The sequence below is a fragment of the Chaetura pelagica genome, unplaced genomic scaffold, assembly GCF_000747805.2.
Source record: "Chaetura pelagica isolate M959 unplaced genomic scaffold, ChaPel_1.0 scaffold455, whole genome shotgun sequence".
NCBI classification, from domain to species: Eukaryota; Metazoa; Chordata; class Aves; order Apodiformes; family Apodidae; genus Chaetura; species Chaetura pelagica.
Genome location: NW_009953483.1, coordinates 2037878 through 2062697, shown reverse-complemented (window position 1 = coordinate 2062697; position 24820 = coordinate 2037878). Strand labels below are relative to the sequence as shown.

General features: G+C 41.8%; 2 protein-coding genes across 2 annotated transcripts in view; both read left to right on the top strand.

Moving 5' to 3' along the window:
• RSPH3 (radial spoke 3 homolog (Chlamydomonas)) overlaps window positions 1-23412 on the top strand; it is a 56601-nt gene extending 33189 nt beyond the window's left edge. The window contains exons 9-13 of the mRNA XM_009998555.1: window positions 13833-13988; window positions 15071-15183; window positions 17371-17520; window positions 20685-20804; window positions 23245-23412. Coding sequence (XP_009996857.1) covers window positions 13833-13988; window positions 15071-15183; window positions 17371-17520; window positions 20685-20804; window positions 23245-23295 — 590 coding nt within the window. The 3' untranslated portion in view covers window positions 23296-23412. The remainder of the gene's footprint in view (window positions 1-13832; window positions 13989-15070; window positions 15184-17370; window positions 17521-20684; window positions 20805-23244) is intronic.
• Window positions 23357-24520, top strand: PLAGL1 (pleiomorphic adenoma gene-like 1). Its single transcript, XM_009998554.1, has one exon. It carries the CDS (start codon window positions 23357-23359, stop codon window positions 24518-24520), a length of 1164 nt encoding a protein of 387 aa, XP_009996856.1.
• Window positions 24521-24820: the final 300 nt, after the last annotated feature.

The following is a 24820-nucleotide window of genomic DNA, read 5'->3' as shown; positions in this document are numbered from 1 at the left end:
TTGACAGTTTCAGCCAGTTTGTGCCCTGGCAGTTTCATTTTTCTCCAGCTCAGCATCAGCACCTCTCTCATGCTTTCCCTAATGGTCAGATGGTTAGAGAAGCTGTCACCTGAGAAGCTGAAGGAGCTGGATGTATTTATCCTGGAAAAGGCTCAGGGGATTCTAGTCATAGAATCATAGAATGGTTTAGGTTGGAAGGGAGCTTAAAGATCATCTAGTTCCAACCCCCCCTGCCATGGGCAGGGACACCTCCCACTAGATCAGGTTTCTCAACCTGGTCTTGAACACTTCCAGGGATGGGGCAACCACAACTTCCCTGGGCAACCTGTGCCAGTGTGTCACCACCCTCACACTAAATAATTTCTTCCTAATGTCTAACCTAAATCTCCCCTCTTCCAGCTTTAATCCATTCCCCCTTGTCGTGTTGCTACAAGCCCTTCTAAGAAGTCTCTCTCCAGCTTTCCTCTAGACCCCCTTCAGGTACTAGAAGGCCACTATAAGGTCTCCTCAGAGCCTTCTCTTCTCCAGGCTGAACCCCAACTCTCAATCTGTATGCATGGGAGAGGTGCTCTAGCCCTCTCATAGTCTTCCTGTAGAAAAATGGTTATGTAGAAGATGGGTGCACTTATCTGCACGAGGATGCCATAAGCTGCTTCAGGGGAGTTGCCCTTGGATGTAAGAGGTATTTTCACCATGGGGTCAATTAGACATTGGGATAGGCTTCCCAGAGAAGTGGTGGAATCTCCCACACTGGAAATAGTTGGGATATGGCCTGACCGTAAGTTGTTACTTTAGCAGGGCTAAGGCCCTGCTTTCAGCTTTTTTTTTTTGATCTCCACAGGTCTCTTGCAGCTTAGATAATTCTGTAGTTCTCTTATTTCTTTGTCCTCAGCTATCTTATGTGCAGTGATAGTCATCCCTACCACCTGTCCCTGGTCTTCTCAGTATTGTACTGCTTGTGCTGTGGCAGGTTCTGTGTTACTCAGTCATGCTAGAGGAATAGGCTTTTGTCTTCTCATTTGGAGACATCTGAATAGGGTTGAGGCAGTACCAGTGCCCTGGGGACTTGCCAGGTTCCAGCTGGTGGAAGTACACATGCATATGGGCTTTGTGACAGCCAGGTAGTGTCTTGGAAAAATGTCACTTGACAGTAGAACACTAAAGAACAATATGGCAAATTTGTACAGATGTGAAGTGACTCTAGATTTCTCTGCCTGTTTTTGTATAATTAAATGAGCCATAAGCTTAGGACTGACCTATGCTAACAGATAGCATCAGTATGCCTTTTGGGGATAACTTCTGCCAGGCTCTGTTCCATGTAAGAAGTTTGGATGTAACTGAACTGTTTGTGGGGGAAAAAGGGAGGAGGTGAGGAGTATTCAGACATGTGGAGCAGATGCCAGGTCATCTCAGCACCAAGGAACAAGTCTCTGACTCTACTATTTAATAGTTGACATGTAGCCTAAACACCCAGTCCCATCTTTCACTAATGCTTGGTTCAGGTCAAATTCTAGGATTTAAAATCTTGTTCCAGGTCACATTAATGAAGACTAGATGTATAAATAATTTTAAAAAATAATCTAACCAAACCAGACTGAACCCTCTTAGATTCCTAGGAAGAAAGTGCTGCTGGGCAAATTGCACAAAGAAAATGTCATAGCTTCACAATAAGAGGGCTGCTGTGGTTAGACCTCGAATTCCAGCAGCTAAGTCTTCAAGCCTGTGAAAATAAATTAAAAATGCCAACATCCCAGAGAAGTTTCAGCATCAAGAGTTCGAGGTAGCAAGTGTTTCTCTGTTTTAGATGGAGAAGCAAAGGAAAAAAAGAGAAGTCTATAAGATGTCTGGCAGCTACCGGGGCTCAGCTGGTTGGAGAAGCCACGGACTTCCCCTCAGAGCTTGTTTTTCTTTTTATCCTTGGATGAACTAGCGCGCAGTATATTATGCTGCCTGACTGGAGGGGTTTGTCACGGTTATCCCGGGGGCCGTTCCGGGAGCGCAGGAAGGCAAGGGGAGTGAATGGAGCCCGCTCCTTCGGGAAACCTGCCGCTGCTGCTCCCGGCTCGCAGGCCGAGGCTGGGCAGGAAAGGAGGTGGGTCTTTGATCTCTTTGTTGTAGCTGCTCCCTGGGAATTTGCTGAAATCAATGCCCTGTTTTCCTGGAGAAATGAATGGCTATGCCTAACTAGCTTTGTGAAGCGCTGGGGAATTCACTGCTTCTGTTTATTGACAGCTGAAAAGGAGCACATGGTGCTGAATGGGTCCTCTTGGGGAAACAAAACAGAGCAGAGTTAGACTTAGCTGAGCACAGGGACATTTGGAAGAGACTGCCGAAGGAAGACGGCACGGTTCCTGCCACCTTGTACTAGCACAGCTTGACTTTTTACTAAAAATGCCATTTTAAAGAAGGTAAGGAATGATTTTATTTCCTGTGCATAGTGCAATTATGAAGCATTCACATTTGTGTTCTTGAGTGCAAAAACAGTGTTTCAATTGTATTCTGTTATGGGGGACTAAGTGACTCTTGTGCTGTTTCTAAGCCTCTGTGTATGTTCATTTGTTCTCTATCTACTGTTAATTAATATGAAAAGTAAGAAGAAGTAATTTGGTATTTGGGTCTTGCAATCAGGTCCTGAACCTCAGTCGTTTATGTAGGTTATTATATGCAGTTTTTATGTTCTTGAGAGTCAGCTAAATTGCATCAGATGATTTCTTGCCTGGTACAAATTGCTGCTTTAAAACTTAGGCACAAGGCAGTCACTAACAAGTGGCCCTGTTTGGCAGAAAATCCTTGAAGTGTAAGGATATATTTCCAAACCTCTGTTTTAGGCATAGACTCAAGGCAAGGGATGGTCTTAAGTTTGCTGGCTTTACATGCACAGTTTTTTGTTGTAAAGACAGCAAAGAGTAGCAAGAGGAGGATGATAATGAAGAAGCAGTAGTCTCTTCATTCGAGTCCAGAACAGTTTATCAGACCAAAGGAATTTGGTGTGTAATTCATATGTAAATTTTCTACTGAAAACAGGAGAACAAATAGCCAGAGCTTCTATATTAGTTTCTGTGGTGACTGAAGGAAAAGGTTGCTGAGCTTACAACTTTCAGGTGTGGCCATCTTAAGACTGCAGGAAAAAAAGTTAAGTAATGTCATTTTTTCCTTTGTCAGTTTAAGTGTAAGGGCAAGTTCCAGATGGAATAATTGCTGTTGTACGGGTAGGAATTGCTGGTTTTGTGTTCCAAACCTGCTTCTAAGTGCCTGTGTGTGCATGCAGTTGTTTGGAAACTCTTGAGTAAATCTCTGATTTTGAGGGGAGTGTTTAGGAAGTTCCACATTTTATCAGAGTAGTTTGTGTCACATGGTATCGGAGTAGTTTGTGTTCCTCAGCGAGTAATCTTACTGGTTTTGTCTCATGTTGCTCTTCTCTGCAGCAAATAACCGTTTTTTCTTGGAAGCATCTCCTTATGCAAACAGACCTTTAGAATTCTCTGCAATCCTGAAAATAAGAAGATACTGTTTCACTGCAAAGTGTCAACATTGTTGCTTGTGGCATCTACCTTTAAATTTCCAAGATTTTTTTGAGAGAAAACAGAAAAAGCAAATGCATTTATGTTTTGACTGAAGTAAAAATGTTGAGCTCAAACAAGCTGATATTTATGCTTGTGAACTCTATTGTCATCATTTTTATCCAACTGCCTCAAGAGCTTTTTTGACCTCACTTATGTGTATTTGTGAGTGGTAGACATTGGAAGCCACTAAAATTTAAAGCTAAAGCTAATTTATAGTTGACATTTAAGGTAGAAAGGAGTTATTTTTGTAGGTAATTTTAATGCTGTAGTCTAGATGTGTCATTAAAATGTTGACCAGTGAGGATTTCTGGGTAGTTGTAGTGGTGTAAGTAGAGAAGAATCATGGTCATGGAAAGCTCAGTTGATCAGAGCTATCTTAGCTAGTATAATGGAGAAGAAAGCAGATAACTTGTGTGTGGCATAAAAGGTGACATTTGTTCTCCTTTACTTGGGCAATAAGGCAAGGCAGAGTGTGTGATGTGTAACTTAGCAGGCTGTTCAGGCAGAGGTGTGTAGGGAAGTACGTGGGGATGTTTTGGCAAGACAGTTGTCACTTTGCCTCTTCTAACATCAAAGATTTTTAGAAAATAAGAATATTGTTCTGCCTTGTTGTCAATGTTGAAGTGAAAGGAGTATAAAAGAATTTATTTCTAACCAGCAGAGTAAGGTATACCAAATACAAAGTGGGATATGTGATCATACCCAGCTCTAAGTAAATATGCATGTTAAATGACCAGGGTTATACAAATATATATCTGAGGGGTGGTGCATTTCCCCCAAGGTGATGCCTTTACCATCTGTTGATCCCATTCTTTGAGCTAAGAAAGTGTGAAAATGGGAATCAGGTCTTTGCAGTTTTGCTTTGCAATGTTGTTTCTTAGATTTTAGCAGCAGAGACTAGTATTATTTTTGTTTTTAAGGCTTTTGGAAATAGTTTGAAGAATCTACAAATTAACCAGAAACTAATGGAGAAAAAGCATTCAGATTTTATGTAATCTCATACTGAGATGACTGTCAATAGGAAAATAAATAGGACTTTATGGGGTTACGTTATAATCTGAATTTGGAGTGCTTCATCTGTGTAAAAAAAAATCTGCAATTTGTTCTAAACCCACAATTTTTTGCAGCTCTCAGATATAATTCTCCAATAATATTCTGTAATCATGTACTTTGTAGTTCTCTATTTTAGACGACTAAACTCAAGGCTATCCTTATGCCTGAGGAGAATAGTTAGCACAAGGGAAATGTAGGACACTGCTGCCTAATCTGTTGCTGACAATTTTATTATCCTTTCCTGATCAATCTGTTAAAGCTCAGATGGACATAGTTTCTTTAGTGCAGTATCAGTCAAAACATTCAATAATTATCTTATGGTTCCCACTGGAAGTCTTTAGAGTAGAAAAAAGAAGTGTATGTTAAATCTCAAGAAAAAAGGGACAAGTAAATGAAAACACAGATACGACATTTGCCTGTGTATTTTTTTCACAGAAATACATTTTTGTGTCTGTTCAGTAGCAGAGCTTCCCAATGTCCATGTTGGTTGGTTTTTTTTTAAGAGATCACTGCATGCCTTAAAAGAGGAGAATAATTTTAACAGGATCATGAGAGTCTCCTACTCATTCTGTTCCCAGAGAAGGTGGGGATCAAGCATCCTTTTTGTGTTGGAAATTAAGCAAGTAGTAACAGAAGTTTTGGGCTGTGTCCTCTCTTATGAAGGTGATGCACAGTAAGAGCCTAGTTGTTCTGCTAAGCTGTTAATGACCCTTCATTTACAAAAAACAATGCTTTTAAAATAAGATTTATACATTTCATTATTTTGAATATATGCTTTAGGATTCATTATTTTAAAAAAATCCACACAACTTTTTTCTTGTTCTTTGGGGTGAAATGAAATACCAGTAGGAAGTTTGGATGGTTCACTGGGAAAGTTAAATGATTTACCAATTTTATTCAGATTTTGTTTCTACTGACTATAATATATAAATTGGGAGCATTCTTCCAGGATTGGCCCCCCACAGTCTCAACACCCACTAGTCCTGGGTGTCTGTGTATTCACTTCTCCACATGGACTTCCTTCGTTCATAATGTGGCTACTTGCACATCAGAAGAGCCAACTGTGTAGACTTCGACCTGCAGAACTATGTCCCATGGTTTTTACACTGCACTTTTATTCTCAATAGCTGCAGCTTGGTTCATTTAGTTATAACTGCCTCTAAAGACCTCAAGTTCTCCAGCCACAGGTTGAGTACAGCATCTCTTCACTTTTTCATGCCAGGCTTCCTCATTGCTTCCTGCAGTAAACTCACATTTCCTTCTCCAAAGCGTTTCTACCTGCCTGTTTCTTTCTACCAGTAAATGGATGGGAATACATCCCAACCTGTTTCCTAAAGAGAATCATCAAATAGTTTGGCTTGGAAGGGACCTTTAAAGGTCACCTAGTCCAACCACCCTGCAATGAGCAGGGACATCTTCAACTAGACTAGGTTACTCAGAGCACCATCCAATCTGACCTTTAGTGTTTCCAGGGATGGGGCATCTATGACCTCTCTGGGTGACCTGTTCCAGGGTTTCGCCACCCTCATGGTAAAAAATGTTTTCCTTCTATCTAGTCTGAATCTACCTTCTTTTAGTTTAAAACCATTACCCCTTAACCTGTCACAACTAGGTCTGCTAAAAAGTCTGTCCCCATCTTTCTTATAAACCCCCTTTAGTTATTGAAGGGCCACAGTAAGGTCTCCTGGGAGTCTTCTCTTCTCCAAGCTGAACAACCCCAGCTCTCTCAGCCTATCTTCAACAGGAGAGGTATTCTATCCCTCTGATCATTTTTGTGGCCCTCCTCTATCCATTTCTCCATTAAAAGGACAGCACCTCCCCTGCCTCCTTCCTCACTGGTCCCTTCTGAGCAGCCTGTAGCCATCGATGGCTGCCCTCCAGTCATGGGGATTCATCCCACCAAGTTTCAGAGGTGGCTTCACCACCAGTCTCCTTCACGTGACATCTGGACTTGGTAGCCAGTAACAAACAAGTTTAGTGAAGGAGAGAGAGAACCAATGTAAGGCTCCCTTTTAAGGGAATGTTGCAGGGGTTGGAAATATTTCAAGTAATTAGTACTAAGCATTAGTCATTAGAATTTCTGCACTTTATTTATCAGTACTGAAACCACAGTGTTAACCTGCTGTGAATAACATTGTCAGCTGTATTAATGCAGTTGATATGTTGCATGTGGCTGTGTGTGTGTTTTTATGCATATATACGTTTAGGAAGACATACATGCTTGTGAGGGTTTTTTTGCTTGAACAAAGATAGAAGGTTCTGGTGTCTCTTAAAGTGCAACAGTAGCAGTAGCATTATCCACTGAAAGATCAACACTAATACAGTTCAACCGTCCTGCTAGAAATCTCCTGTGAAGAAAAGTGCTCAAGACCAATTAAAGCTATTTTTGCTGTGGGAGATGGAAATTAGGGGGTCCAACATGTGGTGCAGGAGCCACCGGGTGCTCATGAGGAGTTTAAATATGACTCTCTTGATGGCTGTCTGTGTTTCTGTGGACAGGGATTTAGAGGGATTTTAGTTTTGCTGTCTGCAGTATGGAAGCAGGGCAATTTTCCCAGTGCTAGTGAAGACCTAAAGCAAGAAGAGGCCACAGCCTTGCACCAGGGCCATTTGCTGCTGGCTGCTGAGGTAGATGGGCAGAGTGCAACAGAAAGGCTTGGCTCTAGGCAGGCTTTTGCTGGGCATTTTGTAGGACCAGGCTATGCTGACCAAAGATGTTTCTCATTTAAAAAGCAGTTGTTTCTGTGAATTTGCTGTAAACCTTCTTCCCTGTTTCTGGATCTATTTCATACCAAGCCATTGAAGGGAGAGGGAGAGAAGGAGAAAAACAACAACAACAACAAGAAAACAAAAAAACCCCACAAACCACCTGAAAAATCCAAACTGCATGTTTCAGTTTGATAGTTAAAATATATTCAGCTTTCAGCAATGAGAGAAATCTCTTTGTTCATGCTGATTAGAAGCTATTACATGTGAACTAAGGGAAGTGACTTCACTTGAACTGTGCTATTTATGTATATGGGTTCTGATAGCAACCAAACTCCATGTGATTTACCAGAAATGTGACACATACATTTTAGTTCCAAGAATAAATAGGAAAAGTTTGTTTTTTTAATTAGGTTTCAATCAATCAATGCTTTGCTCTCAAGTAATTTTTAGATGAATGGACGTACCAAGAACTTTGATAAGCTAGTTGCTCAGACTGCAGAGTGAAGTTAAACTTGGTAAACACACCTACATACTTTTCCTGCTGTTTGGTTTGTTGTTTGTTGGGGTTTTTTTCTGTTTTTTCTTTATGTTTGCAGGAAAGTCCTGCAGGTCTGACTGAATGTATAGGGTAGCCATAAGGCATGTTTGTTGTTTTTATTTCTATGTTTCTGTCTCTGAATATAGTAACTCTGTTTTTAAGCTTTACGTTTTAGTAGAGGGAGGTCATGTTCCTGCAAGTGTGTTTAATGTTAAGAAAGATTGCTGGGATGTTTGCAAATCATCTACTGTTCTCCTCCCCAGAGAGAGGAGGCCCCCCAAAAGGCATAGGCATTCACTCAAAGTGTGCCACTCACCCCTGCACAAAACCAGGACTCTCCTTCCTCTCTGCCAGCATCTTGAGGGCTCTGATCCACTCACCTGCAAGCCCTGGAGATAACAGTTGGCAGCACAAGGCTTTGGAAGGGGAGCTGGTGTTGCCCCAGCAGCACATCCTACAGTGTCTGTGTTGGCGCTGCCAGGTAGAGACTGTGAGGCTTCAGTGTCTCTCTGTGTGAAAAATGTGGGAAATCACTCCTGGAAATGTATTAAAAGTTTCCCTCTCCTTCCCTCCCCCAAGAACTTAGCAGTAAATACCCTTTTCTCTCCCCCCCTTCTATTTTTTGGGGGGGTGTTATTTTGGGTGAAAGTTTCTGGAAAGTACAGTGCCTGCTTCTCAAGTAGTATGCAGTGTGGTGCATATATGTGCAAGTTTGTAATCTTTGCTCAGGGGAGCAATCCTGGTTACAAAGTCAGCCCAGAGTGTGGTTTCACAATTGATTTATTTTTACTGTTTTTCTATGCAGAGCTGAGCAGTTGTAACTCTGTTAAAGCAGGGTTTTGTTATATGAGATAGAAGAGACATGAAAAAGACAGATTGAGGAAATGTTCACCTATTTTTGTGTTGGTGTTGGGATTAGACATTACCATTAAAAAGTGTCAGCAGGAAATTCAGCAAAACAAAATATAAGAAGTTAATGGGATTTTAATTAAATTATTCTGAATTCTGATAATTATAGCAAATTCTGGTTTACTATAGTATAAATAGGATGGATTACTAATCAGTTAAGAGTTTCAGCTCCTTTGTAAATGCACTTTGCACATCAAACTTGGGAGATGTGGGGCTTCTTTCATGTATGTTTTTTACAGAGGAAATGTGTGGCAATGACCCACAATAATGGGAAAATAACTTGGGAGGAACTGTTTGCTAATTGGGTACTTTTAATTTTTTTGCCAAATAAATTATATTATGGAATAGCATCTTCAAGCTTTTCTAGCAAGGACTGCTTCAGAACAAACTGCAGGGCAGGAAAATCTTGTGTGCCTTTGTGTAAGAAGGACCAAGGCTCGCATAGAGCACATGAAATATATATTAGACAGAAAATGTCCACAGGATGTGCCTGCAGAGCTCCTCAGCATGAGAGCTGAACAGGGCTAACGGGCAGTACAGTTTTACTTTGGGATAAATTACTGTTGTTTGCTATGCAAATCTTATGATTGTAATTAGGCTCGGATTTAGACTGCTGTGTACAGTGATCTTTGTTCCCTCTGCTCACGGGAGCTAATTCTAATGCAGCAAAACAGCACAGCAAATGTTGAGCTCTACTCAGCCGGGCAATCGTTCCTCATGGGGCTTCTTTGGACATTTTAAAAGGAATTCTTTACCTCTGCCTTGACAGGGCATGTAAGTTGTACTGCAGGCATCTTGTGGGCCACAGAGGTGTTCAGGTACTGTAAAGCCTTGCTTGAAAGTAGAGGTTGGAGAAAGCAGGAAGGACTGCATGATAGGCATCTAGTTTTTAGCAAACTGGTTTTAAAAAGTGCTGTTCTGCCTCGGGTTGGCTAAGGAGCTGGTGGTATGTTCGAGCTATCACGACAGCGATTGCAGTTCCCAGTATGGCTATGTATAGCTCCCGTTATCTCTGCAGCCGGGCTCGGTGTGACCGCAGCCGTGGCTCCCTGCCTGCGCTGACGAGCTCTCCCCGAGGCCGGGCTTGTGCCTGCTGGGGGTGGCACGGTGCTCTTTTGGAAACCCGAGTTTGTTAACTGTGCTGAGTCCTGCCTGCCCCAGTCACTGCGCTAGCTTGGCTACTGCCGGCTGTGGGGAGCTTGTCCCTGTGCAGCCTGGCCAGCCCTGGAGCCTGATGGAGGACGAGGCAAGCTGTCTGCAAAGGCTGCCAAGCTGTAGTCTGCAGCAAAGGAGAGCTGTCGCCTAGACCTGGACTGGGGGGAAGCACCATTGTGCTGAGGATGGTACAGGTGAGCCCCACTCACAACCCCCTCTCTCCCCTGGGAACGTGGCCACCTCACGTGGTGGCCTTTCGTGGCCAGCCCATGTGGTGGGAGTGATTCCTGCAGGCAGCAGGTGTCATTTTTCCACTGACCCAAAAGTCAGGGGAAAGCCATAGCTGCCAACCGTGCCTCCCAGGAGCTGGGCAGAAAGTGGGAGCAGATTCACGCAGAGATTCTGGGCTGGGGGGCTACAGGTGATGTAGTTAGCAGAGCACAGGCACCTTCTCTGTGTGACAAGGTGATGGCTGAGCACCCACTCCCTGCTCGGAGTGCACCTGCACCCACAGCCACTCTGGGCTCCTCTGTACACATGCCTCCTCACTGCTGCAGTGGAGCTGTGCAAATTAAGTCCTACCAGCAGTAGGATCTATTAGATTGTGTAGTTTCATTACAGGTAGATGAAAAATGCATTATTTGGAACTTTTTCACAATTGTTGGAAAGCCATAGAGAAAGAAAAAAGAAGTACCCTCCAGGGGACAATATAGCACTGCTGCTGTAAATATATAGTAAATGACATGATCATTTTTTTAACAGCTTGTAACTCCTGTGAATCTCATTTATTTATTTTTGTTGCCTACTCATCTAAATCACAGGAGAGCAGAGGAACAGAGGCAGTTTTACTTTTTCTTGCATGCTTGCACATTTTCAAGTATTCTTGTAAAATGACATTGAATCTATTAATTTTGTTTGTGTAAATACAATTTAAGGGTGCAGGGAAACTGTAAAAGCATCAAGTGATGTACGAAAGTGCCTAACAAAAAGAAGAAAAAAATCTTCACAGGAGGTGACTTTTCTTACCAAGTGTACTTTATTCCTAATGCTAATACAACATGTGTGTTGTTTCCATAGTTGGATGCTCTATTTCAGAACAGGTTAGAGTGTGTGCTGAGGCTGTTGTTGAGAAAATTTTTTCACTTAAGCAGCCAATATAAAAGGAGGCTCAAAATCTGTGAGCTTTGCAAACCAGTGCTATGCTGCAGCTATGATAATGCACACATTTCTTCCACTAAAGGCATCTGTAATTTAGCACTGAGACACAAGGAAGAAAACTCAAGTTTTCTGATGTTACTTTGAGGGGAAGAAATTAAAAAGACACCTGTTCCCCAGGGTAATCCCTACAGTTATTTTATTTAGGTGGCCCAATCGTGTGCTTCTGGTACACCCAGCAGTTTTTAGTGTGCAATAAATTCAGAGTCAGAATACTAATGTGCTGATGTGGGATCAGAAATAGTGTCATGGATGTAATTCCAGGCTGCCTGTTAAATAACTGTGTCAGCTAGTTATCTTCATATTCCATCTAATGAAGCACAGAAAATCCTAGAACAAGCCTTGGACATTGCTGGCTATTCTAAGGTGCCATGCAGTGATGTCAGGTCAGAATCCCAAGCCTTACTAACATGGTGCTTCAAAACCACTTCCAGCTCTGCAGCTAATTCCATTCAGTGCAGACTGAGGGCTGGTTTTGTGTCATGCCAGTTAGGTGTGCCTCCTGGGGAGCCATCTCTGGGGCCCTTGAGCTTGGTGGCTCCTGCTTGGATGCAGAGCTGTCCCTGATCTTGGAGAGCACCTCCCAAGCGCCTGAGCAGCGCAAATTATTTCAGACCTCATGTCTTGGCTCCAGAGGACCAAGGAGAGGGGTTTGCTAACAGGCCACTAGTGCTGAATTTGGAGGCTGATTCCTTCCTTCCCTTTCCAGCCTTCCCATGAGCTGCCCACCCTGGGGCCTCTGCAGCAGGCACTGCCCTGGGGCAGCTGGAAGGTTTGCTCAGGATCTGGGTTGTGATGAATCACAGAGGCATGGCATGGATTGATAAGGTCGTGTACTTTACGATTAGATACATCCTCCCTCTTAACAGCGGTTCTTTGTCTCCATTTTGCTTTTGGTAATGTTTTTCAGCAGTTTGCATACAGTGACTCTCCAAACAGGAGCTGTTTAACTTGAGACAAAGTCACTATTATTCTAGGTATGGAGATGAAGCCCTCGTAATTTTGTTGAAGACACAGATTGTTGGCAATTTATTGAAAAGCCAGTGAGGTTAAATCACCAAGGAAATATTTTTTTTCTTTGCAGCCCAGCTGGAAAGGACTTTCAGGTGCATTAAAAAGTGTATAACTAGAAAAATGTGCCTTGCAGCTCCAATATTTCTTGTGCTTTTTAAGTGATGGCTGTAGAGTGGCTTGTTCTTTATATATGGCAGTATCCAAAAGCCCCATGTATTTCAGCTATTCATGGTGCAGATGTTCACCCTGGGAGACATGGCAAAAGAGAACTAAATGGTCTCTAAATTATTGAAAAATATGGACTACTGCAGTGCCTGCAACCTGAGCAACATGCCAGTCTGCCGCCTCATTTAGTTGATGGAGAGCACAAAAAACTCAGTAGGAACACTTCAGGCTTATTTGGGGAGATTCTGGACTAAACTCTCAAGGCATGTAATTTAGCCAAGTGCCTACTTTGAGCTACCCTGAATATGGAATTTTCTGTCTTTTCTCAAAGACCATCTCCAGTGCCTCTCTAGGCAGTGTATCCTGGGCTCTTACGCTTCTCTTGACTTCTCTTTGGCTGTGAGCCCCTCTCTGTGGTGAAGCCTCACCTCTCCTGCCCCAGTCTGTGCTACAGCATCCCATGGCTCCCTTGGACTCTCTTGGCTGTTCTGGCTCCCCTCCTCTGCTCCTTATTGTCACTTACTGAATAGACTTGCCTGGAAGTGTTTTCAAAAGTAAAATAAAACGAGGTAGCCATGGATGACCAATAACAGCTTTTCCTTTTAACTCAGTCGTAAAATGTTGTTGGCTCACTGGTTTGGTTTCTATTGTCTATAAAAAGGTTCTGTGCAAGAAGTCCCTTTTTTCCCATTGCCCTGTGTGACACCAGTGCCAGGATGACCTTCTGCTGGAGAGTATCATTGCTCAGTTGTGTCTCTGCTCCGTATGAGTTTCCCTGGCAACCAGCTTGAGCTACACTGAACCAAAAATATCTCAGTGTGCTGGGAGAAAGTCAGTTTGCAGACATGTATTTCTGCGTAATGACTTTTTTGGATGGTTTGTGTGTTCAGCCTGCAGATGTCATTACTGTGAACCAATGACTGGGAGATGCAGAATGCCTCTTTTGTTTACTTCCACATCTACGAGCAGGAGGCTGCCCTTGCGTGACTGTCAACTACGTTGTGACTGTAGGACCCATCGTACACATTTTTCATGGTACACCAAGGGTCTTGTCTTCTACTGAGAATAGACTGTGCAGACTCACAAAGCCACAGTGATCTTTCTTGGATTCCTTGGTTTTCTGCAAATTGTCTTGGTTATTACTAGCAAATTTGTCTTTCTCGTTTCTATGTAAGTATATGCCCCCTGGGCGCATGCTGTGAGCTCCAGTTCTGCTGCCATCCTAGTCACCAAAGGCACAGTTTGTGACACCCACAAATGAGCTTGTGTATAAATCATGGAGATCAACTCACCAATATGCACAGGAGAGAATGCACAAACTGGAGGTCTTATTTGAAATCTTCCTAGTTCAGTTTCAGCTTGCAGATAATCTTTTCGCTATCTGATGTAGAACAGCGGTGTGAAGAAGAGCATTGGTAATTCAAGATATCTTCTCAAGGTGACGAGATTAGAAGAGACTAAATTGGAGAGCAGTCATTTTTAGTAACAGGTTCCCTTTTCTGGATTTGCAGGGTGTGAGGATTGCGGTAAAAGCCTTGTAGGAGAATGCAAGCTCCACGGGCCACTCATCAGGGCTAAGGACAGGGTTATTCCTAGCCGAGCCCGTCTCACCCTACCTCATTACCTCACTTTGCGAGTGTTGGAGCTGCGAGCTGGAAACGAGCAGAGTAAGTATTGTAGCTCTTTTTCCCAGATTTCAGACAGGCCAAAATACTGGCACTGGCTTTCTTCATTAATAACTCCCAAGGCATAATCATTGGGTATTAACAGTATGAAGACTTAATTTATTTCAGCTGAGCACAGCTAAAGCTCATGTTCAGCTGCTGTTTTCTGTGACTGATTTCTAGTAACCTTGATGCATAGGCTGACAGCAGGACATTAGCCAGAGCTGGTCTGACATTTAGTTGTGAGCAATCAGTTAGCTATGTTCAGTCTGTACAAGTTTAAGGAATGTTGAATTTGTGTCTAATAGTAACAGCCATGCACTATTATGTTTTTTTTCTTTCTTTTTCCCCAAGCATGCAAAACAGGAAGGAGTATTCAATAAGAGGTCAGAAACAAAATAGTAAGCAGCATCCCTCATCCATCCCCCTGCAAACTCAAAAGATCACAGTGGGTTAATATAGCTTTTGCAGCATCTTCAGTTCATATTATGGATATACTGCTCTTTCCTTCTGAGGGCAGGGGGATTTGAATGCCCAAACTTGAACAAGGGAACTACATCCTTAGTGTGCAAATTTTCCACAGCTACCTGTGTAAAATGAGTCCTGCCTAGACTGTGTTTTGGAAAGAGAATGACAAGATTCCTCTTGTGTCACACCATTAGTATTAGGCAGGAGGATAACTAGAATTATTAAGGTGGCTAATGTTGTGTTTTTATAGATTCTCTCCACTCCTATTGGGAGAGAACTACCTCATAAATTATGCCAACAAGCAAAGCACTGTGATAATACCAGCTTGTGGAATGAAAAATGTCAACACCTTTGTGTTGCATACGAAGTTTAATATCCTATCATATATTTTAGGCATTTTTGTATTCAATGTAATAACCATTAAAAAATAAAACCTCTGTATATATTTACATCCTTTTCAGATTCTTTCTGTTAGAATTATTTACCTGGGTTATTTGTCTAGCAGAATTCATTTGTTCTGCACTGTTGTGTTTATCTCTATTTGCACAACTCTAAGCATACTAGAAATAGTTCATTATGTTTATATTAATATTAGACTGGTCTTCTTTTATTCATAGTCCTTGGAGTATTTGCAAAGAAAGTAATACAGAAGAGAACACAGTTTGGTCCTTATGTTGGTCAACTGTCTACAAAACTGACCTGCTATGATGAGAGCAGGCTAGTCCTGCAGGTAAAAACCCAGTGACTTACTATGAAGTGCATATGTGTCTTTAACATGATATGTATTTATATATTTTAACAAGTCAATTTGCCATCTAATCTAGTTAATTAATTGTACTTCTGATCTGTATGTATGAATGTAAATCACATTGTTAGACTGCACAACATATCCTGAAGTACCAGAATGTTCCTATATGTTGTATTTTCTAAAAGTTTGTTTTTCTGCTTTCTAGTTTTACCAGGTGATTTACCTGTCAATCTAACAGCTCTTGATAAACTTTCCACAAAGCACAGCTTCTGAAAGTATCCAAGGATAGTACTGCCTTCCTAGATAAACAAAAGGATTTGTGCATAAAACCACATTGTTGGGAGGGTGCAGTTTATGCACTGAGTTTGCAATAGTGCCAGAAATACACTCTAAGGCACTTGCTCGGTAGAGAGGAACAGTGCAGGAATGGGAAGCACTTCTTAATGCTGTGATTATATGAATCTGTGACACAGTGCACTGACTCAGTTATTTAGTCAGATTATTATTTAGGGCTGCACCATCCCTTGCTGCATGTGCAGGTACTTATTGCCTCCTGTGGATAATGATGCTATTGTTTGTACTTTATCCAGCACAAATAGCAGCCACTCAGGACTAGCCTAGCTTAGAAATACCTGCATGCACATCCTTTCCCACGGGAATTCCTTGGAAGCGATAGTTGATCATAATTCTCTGCACTCCCGTCTTTGCATTTTGCTGCATGTGACCACACCTGGGCACACCTCTCTGTCATACAGCAAGGCTGTGGCTTGACCACAGACTCCATCAAGATTTCCCAACAGGTCATGGTTTTTCCAAAGTCTGTTTCATATCAGGCCCTCTCACCCCCGAAGAGAGAGGGACTAGCACCAACTTTCTCCAGAAGCTTGGGCCTGGAAAACACTGTGTTGAGGTGGAAGGCAGAGATACAGATACTTCTGTGATTTTGTTTGAGAGCAAAATAGCTTCAGTAATTGCTGTAAACTTCATTAGTTCATGGAGGTCCTGTGAGTGATCTGCCAGGAAAGTGAATGCTGTCCTCCTGTGGGATTTTCATAACATGTTGACACCAGAGCAGATTTGTTCTTCTCCATAACTAAATATTTTCTGTCTTTTCATGAGACACTTCAATTCTTACAAATGCAGAAAACAGTTCTCTTAACAAGCTTGCAAGAGTGGATGAGCTAAGCACCCAGTTCCTTCCTCTTCACTAAGCCATTGTAAACCACACCCTGACTATTAGTCAACCCCTTTGCTTAGAAGTATGCAGTGATAAGCAGAGCTCTGGCTGATGAATGGACTGTTTCTTCAGAAAAGGAGACTAGAGTTCCAGGTTTCCTACAAGATAGCAGTAGCTGCCCTGACTTTTCCCTAGCAGCATTCTGAATTTTTTACCAGAAAACTCCATCAGACCAATGTAAACATGACGACACACTAGTGGAAATACAACTTTTTATTTGCAATTCATTGCTCACTTATGCTGCTAGTAGAACAGATACATACTGTGCTGACATCTGTTGTGTGTGTTCCAGACTATATTGAAGTAAAGGAACTGTCTTGTTTGAGGTCAGGAGCGTTTGCCTTGTAGAGGCATTCTCTTGGAAAGGAATCTAGGAGGAACATGGTAAAGGAAAATGAAAGAGATCTTTCTGGCCCAATTGTTCATTTGTGTTTACTTTTGCATTGTTAAGGGGAAAAAAAGAAGACTGTTAAAATGCCATTATATTGTATGTTACCTCTCTGGACTTGTTACACAAGCTACACAATTGTTCCATGCAAAATGTAGCTTTAGTACAGCACTAGAGTTTGAGATTATCGAGTACTCAGGAAGTACATTAAGGCATAAAGCTTATCTTCCTACCTGCACTTAGTTCATATAATATTATCTTCATATAACATGAAAATGATGAAATATAAACTGGAAATACATACAAAGGCCTACAGTTATTTTAGTAGCTGAGTGCCTCGGCATCTGTTCGTTCTTCATTTTCTGTTGCACTCTGTATTCTTTGAGAGTGATCTATTTCAAAACAACCACTATTTCAAAGGACGTATGACCAAGACAGGGTAAGTAACTGATAGCCTTGATTCCAAGTTAAAGAAAACTAATGTGCCTTTATACAGGACTTGGTTTTGTCATGTTCTTTCTCCTGTCCTCCCCCATTGTTTCAGGTCTTGAAAGATGGAGGGAAGTACTTTCTGGACACTCCCAATGAAGACTGTGGAAACTGGATGATGTTTGTCCGGCTAGCCCGGAACCAAGAAGAACAGACTCTTGTGGCTTATCAGCACTGTGGAGAAGTCTACTTCACAACTGTTAAGGTAGTTAAACCCACAGTGTTTCACCAGTCATCCAAATTGAAATGTATAGGCATAAGTTCCGGAAGGCTAATCCTTTTACAGATGAAAGAGTGATTATATTCTGCCAACTGGATCTTTATTACATACCACCTTCATCGATACTGTAGCATGCAGTATATGGGGTTTTCCATTAAAAAATGGTGTGTACTTGCTGTCATGGGTGGTGAAGAAACTGAACAGAGAAAAACAGAAATATGATTCATGGTGGCAGTGTTTAAATGTGAATGTTGTAAAGTTCTTCAGTCCCAGATAGGTAGGTACATGGTGAGATGATCTAGCATGGTTACATTCAACAGAACTTCCTCCTGTATGCTTAGGAGACTGAAGTGTGTATGTTGAACATTCATTGTTGTGTTTTTTTTTATTCTGAAGTCAATGTTTGTGCATCACTGTGAACAACACTTAAAATGAAACAAATATTAGTCAAAAGATGTTACTGTGGGATTGAAATCCAGCATTTCAATTTAATTTCCAAGATTGGCACACATTTTTGTGATACAGTAGTGTTTACTTTTGTTTGTCCATTATTGTTTATCTACCTGCACAGTGAGAAAAATATTTACCAGACTGACAATGTGAGAAGTTAATAGTGATAACATTTTACACCTTCAAAGTCTTTTATTACAGTGTGAAGACTAGTTGCTTTTGGATTAATATTAAAATAATTATTTTTAACAAATGAAAATGAATGTAAAATAGTAAATGCTACTCTGAGATATTGTTCATGCTGTGTTTGAGATTCTGATGCAGCAGTTGAGATTTCAGTTTGCTTTTAAATGCGTGCTAAACTTGTAGAACTGACAGAATTAGTAACACTGTGTTTGGGAAGCATAAACAAATGCTTTTCAAAGAAGTTGAAGTTGTGAACTGGTAACTTTGAATTTCCACTGCCATTTAAATACTATTGAACCAGCTCTCTGCTGATTTCAGCAAGAACTCTGCTTGTTGGCATTAATGGAGAGTTGCATTCTAGATACAGACATGAAGAGTATGTTAGGATAAGGAATGTGCCTTGGAACCTTTACTGTGCTGTCTGTCACAGAGAATTACATTGGTTTTGTTTCTCCAAAGTCCCAGTATCATTCTCAGTACTGTGGCATCCTGCAGATCTTGTCCTGTCAGCAAAAGTGATAGCCTTTTCCTACACTTAAGCACACCCTGATAGTCACAGCATGAGACTACCTTATACCTTAGGGCTGGTTATGAAGATATTTTCTCAAGTTATTTCAGATAAAGTCTGTTAAATTGGGAGTAGAAGGATTGGCTCCTCCCCCCACTGTGTTTACAAAGGGATGGGATTTTGGTGACATGAAACTGCAGCTTCAAAAGCACATATGTCAGTGGCACACTAACAGCACTGTTAGTGTACTTGCTGACCTAATGACTGCAGTCCCTAGAAATAAGTGCTTTAAAGAAGTATAGAATGATGAGGAAGTAAAAATCATCCACAGTTGCTGTCTTGTCTGATCACAGGACAGTTTTGCATGGTTGCTGCCACAGCTTTCTGTTAGTGTCACAGATAAGACAGAGTAAATGACAGCTTGTAGTAGGTTTGGATACTGGCGTTTAATCTCAGTTTTACTGAGATTAGAGCTTTTAGCTTACTTGACTATTTCACGCACTGATGTGCTTGCTCTCCCTCCAAAGTTTCATTGACTAGGTCTCAGCTTCCCACAGAGATCACTACTGGTCCAGGAATGTTGGGCAGGAAGTCATCCTGTATAGCTTTTTGGGGGTTGCACTCAGGTGTCACTAGCCATGGTCCCAGGGCATCCCCAAGCATTTGTCTCTGTGAAGCTACCCCAGGCTTGGTTCTTCACCATCTGAATAGGCTATATGCAGGAGCACACTGCATGATAGGCCTCCCAGTTGGTGGTTGTGCCTCATGTCCTTTATTGAGTGGAGAATTCTGCACATAGCATTTATGTTTAGGCCAGGTGTTATCAAAAGGTACAAGCAATCCAGACTGGCTGTAGTTAGCAAGCAGACTTGTGCCTGGGAGATCAAAAGTTCAGTTTTTGACAATATACACACAATTACCTTTCACCTGTCAGCATTCACAATTTAACTTATCTTTCAGCTACCATGCTTATCCAACACCAGTGTTAAAAAATAAGTGTATTTTAAGATGTCACATTTTGTGGAATAAGTCTCAGCTGCTCTTCTTCCAGGCTAGTTTGTTCTTTTTAGTGACACAAATTTATCATAGAATCATATAATTTAGTTTAGCTTAAATAAAACTAAACAATTGACTCTATCCCTGTTGCAGAAAAGTTGTTTTTTATTATAGATTAAAAAGACTGTGTAGAGGGCCAGGGAGTCATACAAATCATGACCACAAACTTAGTTTTCTCCTTTGCTTTTAAATAACTAATGGATCTTTAGCCAGTGAGTGTAATCACTCCTCTCTTTTTCTATTTGATGTGTTATTTACTCAAAGTATTTGTCAGAGGAGGTCATAGTTCAGTGCAAGGAAAGATCTGGGCAGGCATGACTGGAAGAGACTGCAGATAGTGGGCTCCCTTAGAGCTGTGTGGGAAGGCTTCGGTGAAAGAAGGGCAAGAGTACAACACACACATAGTGTGCCTGACGCATTAGAGCCAGCACATGGAAACATGCAAGTTTGACTTGCAGTCCATATATTGATCAACTGTGCACCCACGTTGCCTGAGTGCAACACATACACAAGGCAGCCAAGCTCTTGTGCATTCACAGTGCATTTTTCCTTTGATTGTACCCTATAGCTAAGTGTTTTGTTCCTTGGGCTTTGCAACATCAAGGAATAGGCTTGGGATGCTGCTTGGAAAGACTGCTGGACATTACAGACAAATAGATCTCACTGGGTAAGGTCATGAGAGCTGAGGCACTTCTCCTGCTACTGTTCCTCCAAAATTTCTCTACATCTGTATTTCTGCTTTTAGAAACAGTGAAGGTGTCAAACTCTACTGGATAGTAATGCTCCAAAAATGCTTGAATCTTGAAAGTAAATTACTAATAATTTAAACAGATTCAAAGAATGCAACCTGGGAAAGGACACAAATTGCACACACAACTTATCTCCAATCTTCAGTATCTGGTATAGGAACATCTGGAGAAGTAAATGTGCTGTTTTCTTCCATTCACAGCCAATTGAACCCCATACAGAATTGAAGGTATGGTATGCTGCCGATTATGCCAAATTTATGGAAACTTCTGCAGTCTTCATTAAAGAAGAATCTGATGTCTATCCATTGCCTCCAGTAGCAGTAAGTACCCCTGATCTGCATTCAAACCATCATCAGACATAGTAAATTAAAATGTACATGTTTTCTGTGTTTATGTAGCTCTGGTAATGCTGGACTAGACCACAGTGTAGTAGGCTGACACAAAGCCAAGAGCAACTTGAACCAACAGTTACTCAAAAAAAGGCTGCTCTTCATTTCTTGTGTTCATAATCCAATAGAGCCATTAGATATCACTGGAAGTAAGTGGCACCAATGTGATGTGTTGGAAAGACTTGTATGTATTTGTAGATAACCAAGCTGCCCAGCCTCAAGCTTCTTTCACCAGTTTCCCTTTATTATACCCTGACTGGCTGGTCAGATAATGCACTGATGATTTCAGTTTTTCCTGTGCTGTAACACTTCTAATTCCAATACTACTCCCTCTGTATAATAGTAGGAATCCTTAAACTGATAGAAGAAGATTGTAAGCACTGAAAATAGGACCATGAGGATTAGTACCTACACTAGATGGAAATGGTAAACAGGGAATATAATAAAAGCAAGAATTCAGAGGTGGTTCAGGAAGGAAGTAACCCTATTTTTGCATTTGCACAAGGGCCTTAGAATACACCCCAGAAAGATGGGATGGGAAGGCCACAGCATCAGACACAGATAAGGTAGAGGAGGGCACTGTCTGTAAAGAAAGACAGAGTAGGCGTAGGCTCAGCATGTTCTCAAGAGCAAGCTAGCCCAAGAGCAAGGGAAGGTAAGGACAGTGTATGAGAAGCTGAAGTAAAATATAGAGACAGCTGAGGAAGTACAGGGTCGAGTATTAATTGGAAGTACATTTCAATAGTGACTGCAGGGTTTTTTTATAATTGTTTTTAATTGGATTTTTAAGATGTCTGTATTTAAAGTGAATTCAGCTGAATCCAGTAGAGCTTTCATTTCCACAGAAATAATACTTTCAAATAATGCGTTGCTGCCAAAAAAGCTTTTATGTTTTAATGCCTCTAAGACAGCTTGATATTTCCAAACTTAAGGTGTTTCTTATTGAGTTTAAGTAAGTTTAATGCCAAATGTCAAGCTAAGTGAAGGAGTTTCTCCAGGAGGCATTGACCATTTCTGCCTGGTAAAGCATGGAGTCCTCCCAAAATACAAGGGAATCCTGTATAGCTAAACTACGTTTGTGTGCAGAAACTCGCCCAATTTTTGTATGATTGCAATGGCAGATAAATTACATCAGTCTAAGGATAAAGGATCAATTTGCAACTGCTTTTATGAGTAATTCCATACAAGAAACAAATGTAGAGACTTTGAAATTCTGTAAGCACAAGTAAACAAGGGTGAAGGACGTGGGACTCTTACAGTAAATGCTAAACAAAACCACAGAAATTGGTATTTTGCCAACCTTTTTTTTTTTCTTTTTCCTAGTTTGTAGTCTGGTAGAGAGAATCCATTTCCAGCTGAACAGCTCTGTGATAGTACACTGAAGTAAATTATGCTAGGGACAGTGACTGGTCTTGGGAAGGCCCAGGAAAAGATGAAGTGTCAGTAAGAAGAATATTACCTTCTCTCAGAATAGCTAATAAGAAAGACCTGTCTCTGTTCTCATTGCAGAAAGAGCCTATAGTGCCCTGGATATGCTCCAGCTGTGGAAGCACTTTTGCAGCTTTTGCTCTGCTGGAATCTCACCAGTGCATGCTTAAGGACCGAGTCCTTACCACCAGGTTCAGATCTCCAAATAAACTGGGACCTGTAAAAGCAAAAAGCAAACTCAAAGGGAAACTGAGAGGAGCGGCACTGGGCAAAAGCATCACCCAGTGCTACGGGACCTGTTCCTCTGCTGCAAAGCTCAGCTGTGACAGCTCAGGAAGCACTTGTGATGCACTTGGGAGGTTTATACCTAGATGGAGAAATGCCCGGTCTTCGCTGCTGAAAGGAAGGGAGGTGAAGCAGCCCGACGGCTTCCCCTGCCGGCTCTGCGGGAAGGTGTTTGATTCCCTGGACAAGCTCACGGTCCACACGTACGTGCACAAAGGGGAGCGCCCCTACAAGTGTGCACAGCACGGATGCACAAAAGCCTTCATTTCCAGATATAAACTGCTCAGGTACAGCATTGAAAGCACTCCTTTTCTGCTGGGGGGTAAGGGGGGGAACCAAGGACATCTTTTTCCACTTGAATGCCCTAGTGACGGTTAATCCCCAAGTTCCAGTTTTTATTATTCCCATTTGTGTAGAATTGGAGAAAACTAATCTCCCTCAATTGCAGCAGCTACTCAGAAACATTATATTGAGCAAATTTAACTTACTGTATGCTTTATGATTAACACCTTCCCCCCCGAAAAGTTAGGTTTTTCCTAATAATCTGAGGATTTGTGAAAAGCCTTCCTTGGAGAGTGCCAGTGTTTTGAAGTCTCAGCTGTACTGTGTACTAGAGTGAATGTAAATGCAAATAACTCTTTTCTTTTGTCTCCCTTAGGCATTCAGCCATTCATTCTTCACAGAAATCTCACCAGTGTGGCTACTGTGAAAAGACCTTTCACAGGAAAGACCATCTAAAGAATCACCTTAAGACTCATGACCCTAACAAGATGGCCTTCAAGTGTGAAGACTGTGGCAAGAAGTACAACACCAAGCTAGGCTATAAGAGACACTTGGCTCTTCATGCAGCCACCAGTGGGGACCTCACCTGTAGGGTATGTGCCCAGGAGTTTGGCGGTACTGAAGTTTTGCTGGAACACCTCAAAAGCCATGCAGGGAAACCAGCTGGCAATACCAAGGAAAAGAAACATAAGTGTGACCACTGTGAGCGTCACTTCTATACCCGTAAAGACGTGCGGCGTCACATGGTAGTTCACACAGGCTGCAAAGACTTTCTGTGCCAGTTTTGTGCCCAGAGGTTTGGACGGAAGGACCACCTGACTCGCCATACTAGGAAGACTCATCCACAAGAACTGCTGAAGAGCAGATTGCAGAATGGGGACTCAGTGGGTCTCCTTGACCAGCTTTTTCCACTCAGACTGAAGGAAGATGCCAGCATATTGTCCCCTTTTCCTGAAAGGGTCTCTGTGGAGAATGGGATTTTGAATAGTTCTGAATCAGAGGAATACAACTGTTCACATCTTCATTCCCAGCCAAACTTACAAACTGCTCTTCCTGTTGAACCTTCTCCTCATTTGCAAAGGATGGGCTGTGCAGACAGCCTTCCAGCTGTCCATCCCACACCATGCTCAACAGCCATTCCTGCCAACCTGAACCTTCATCAGCCTAATAAATATGACCTTAGTTCTACCTCATTTGCAGCAGGATCCCTCAAGAATCTTCCGATAAAAGTGGATGTTAAAGGTTACAACGTGCACCTACTTGAGGACCTGCCGTTACCAGAACCTCAATCTCTGCACAAAATCAGTCTGGAAGAAGCTTCCTCAGGGCCCGTAGGGGATACTAACAAGTACCCAGTGCATAAGGAGACAGAAGCAGCAGCTGAAACTGCGAGCCTGCCTTTCATGGATCTCACTCATGTGATGAGTTTCTGGCAGCTCCCACCAGGTGACAACCAGAACACTACTGGGGACATCACAATGTCTTTTGGCCCAGAGGAGCCAACACACAGGCTGAATGGCCTTGGCCAACAGCAAGGTCTTCAGCTAGCAGCTGGTGGGATGGCCATAAACCAGCTGCATCATCTTCCTCGCTCCTATCCATCCACTACAAATTCTGTAACGTTGCCTCATTTTCATCATGCCTTCAAATAACTGTCACAGTGTTTCTTTGTTTGTTTTCCTTATTTTTTTAAGACTGTGCTTCTTACTTATATCTGTTAGGATGGGGTGTTTTTGGTTTGGTTTTGGTTTTTATTGTTTTTTGTTTTATTTTTTTAAGAAAAAGTGCCCCGAATGTTTTCAAAGCACGTTATGAACATGGTAGTTAAATTCAGGATGTTAATAAACAAGAAGCTCTATTTTTCATACTACTATTAGTTTTTTAGGATATGACAACAGTAGAACTAACATATTTCCCTCAACACCCTCTGTATTTTTGTTTCTTACCTTTCC

Coding starts and splice junctions, on each gene's coding strand:
- PLAGL1 (XM_009998554.1), top strand. CDS start 23,357: ATGGCCTTCAAGTGTGAAGACTGTGGCAAGAAGTACAACACCAAGCTA.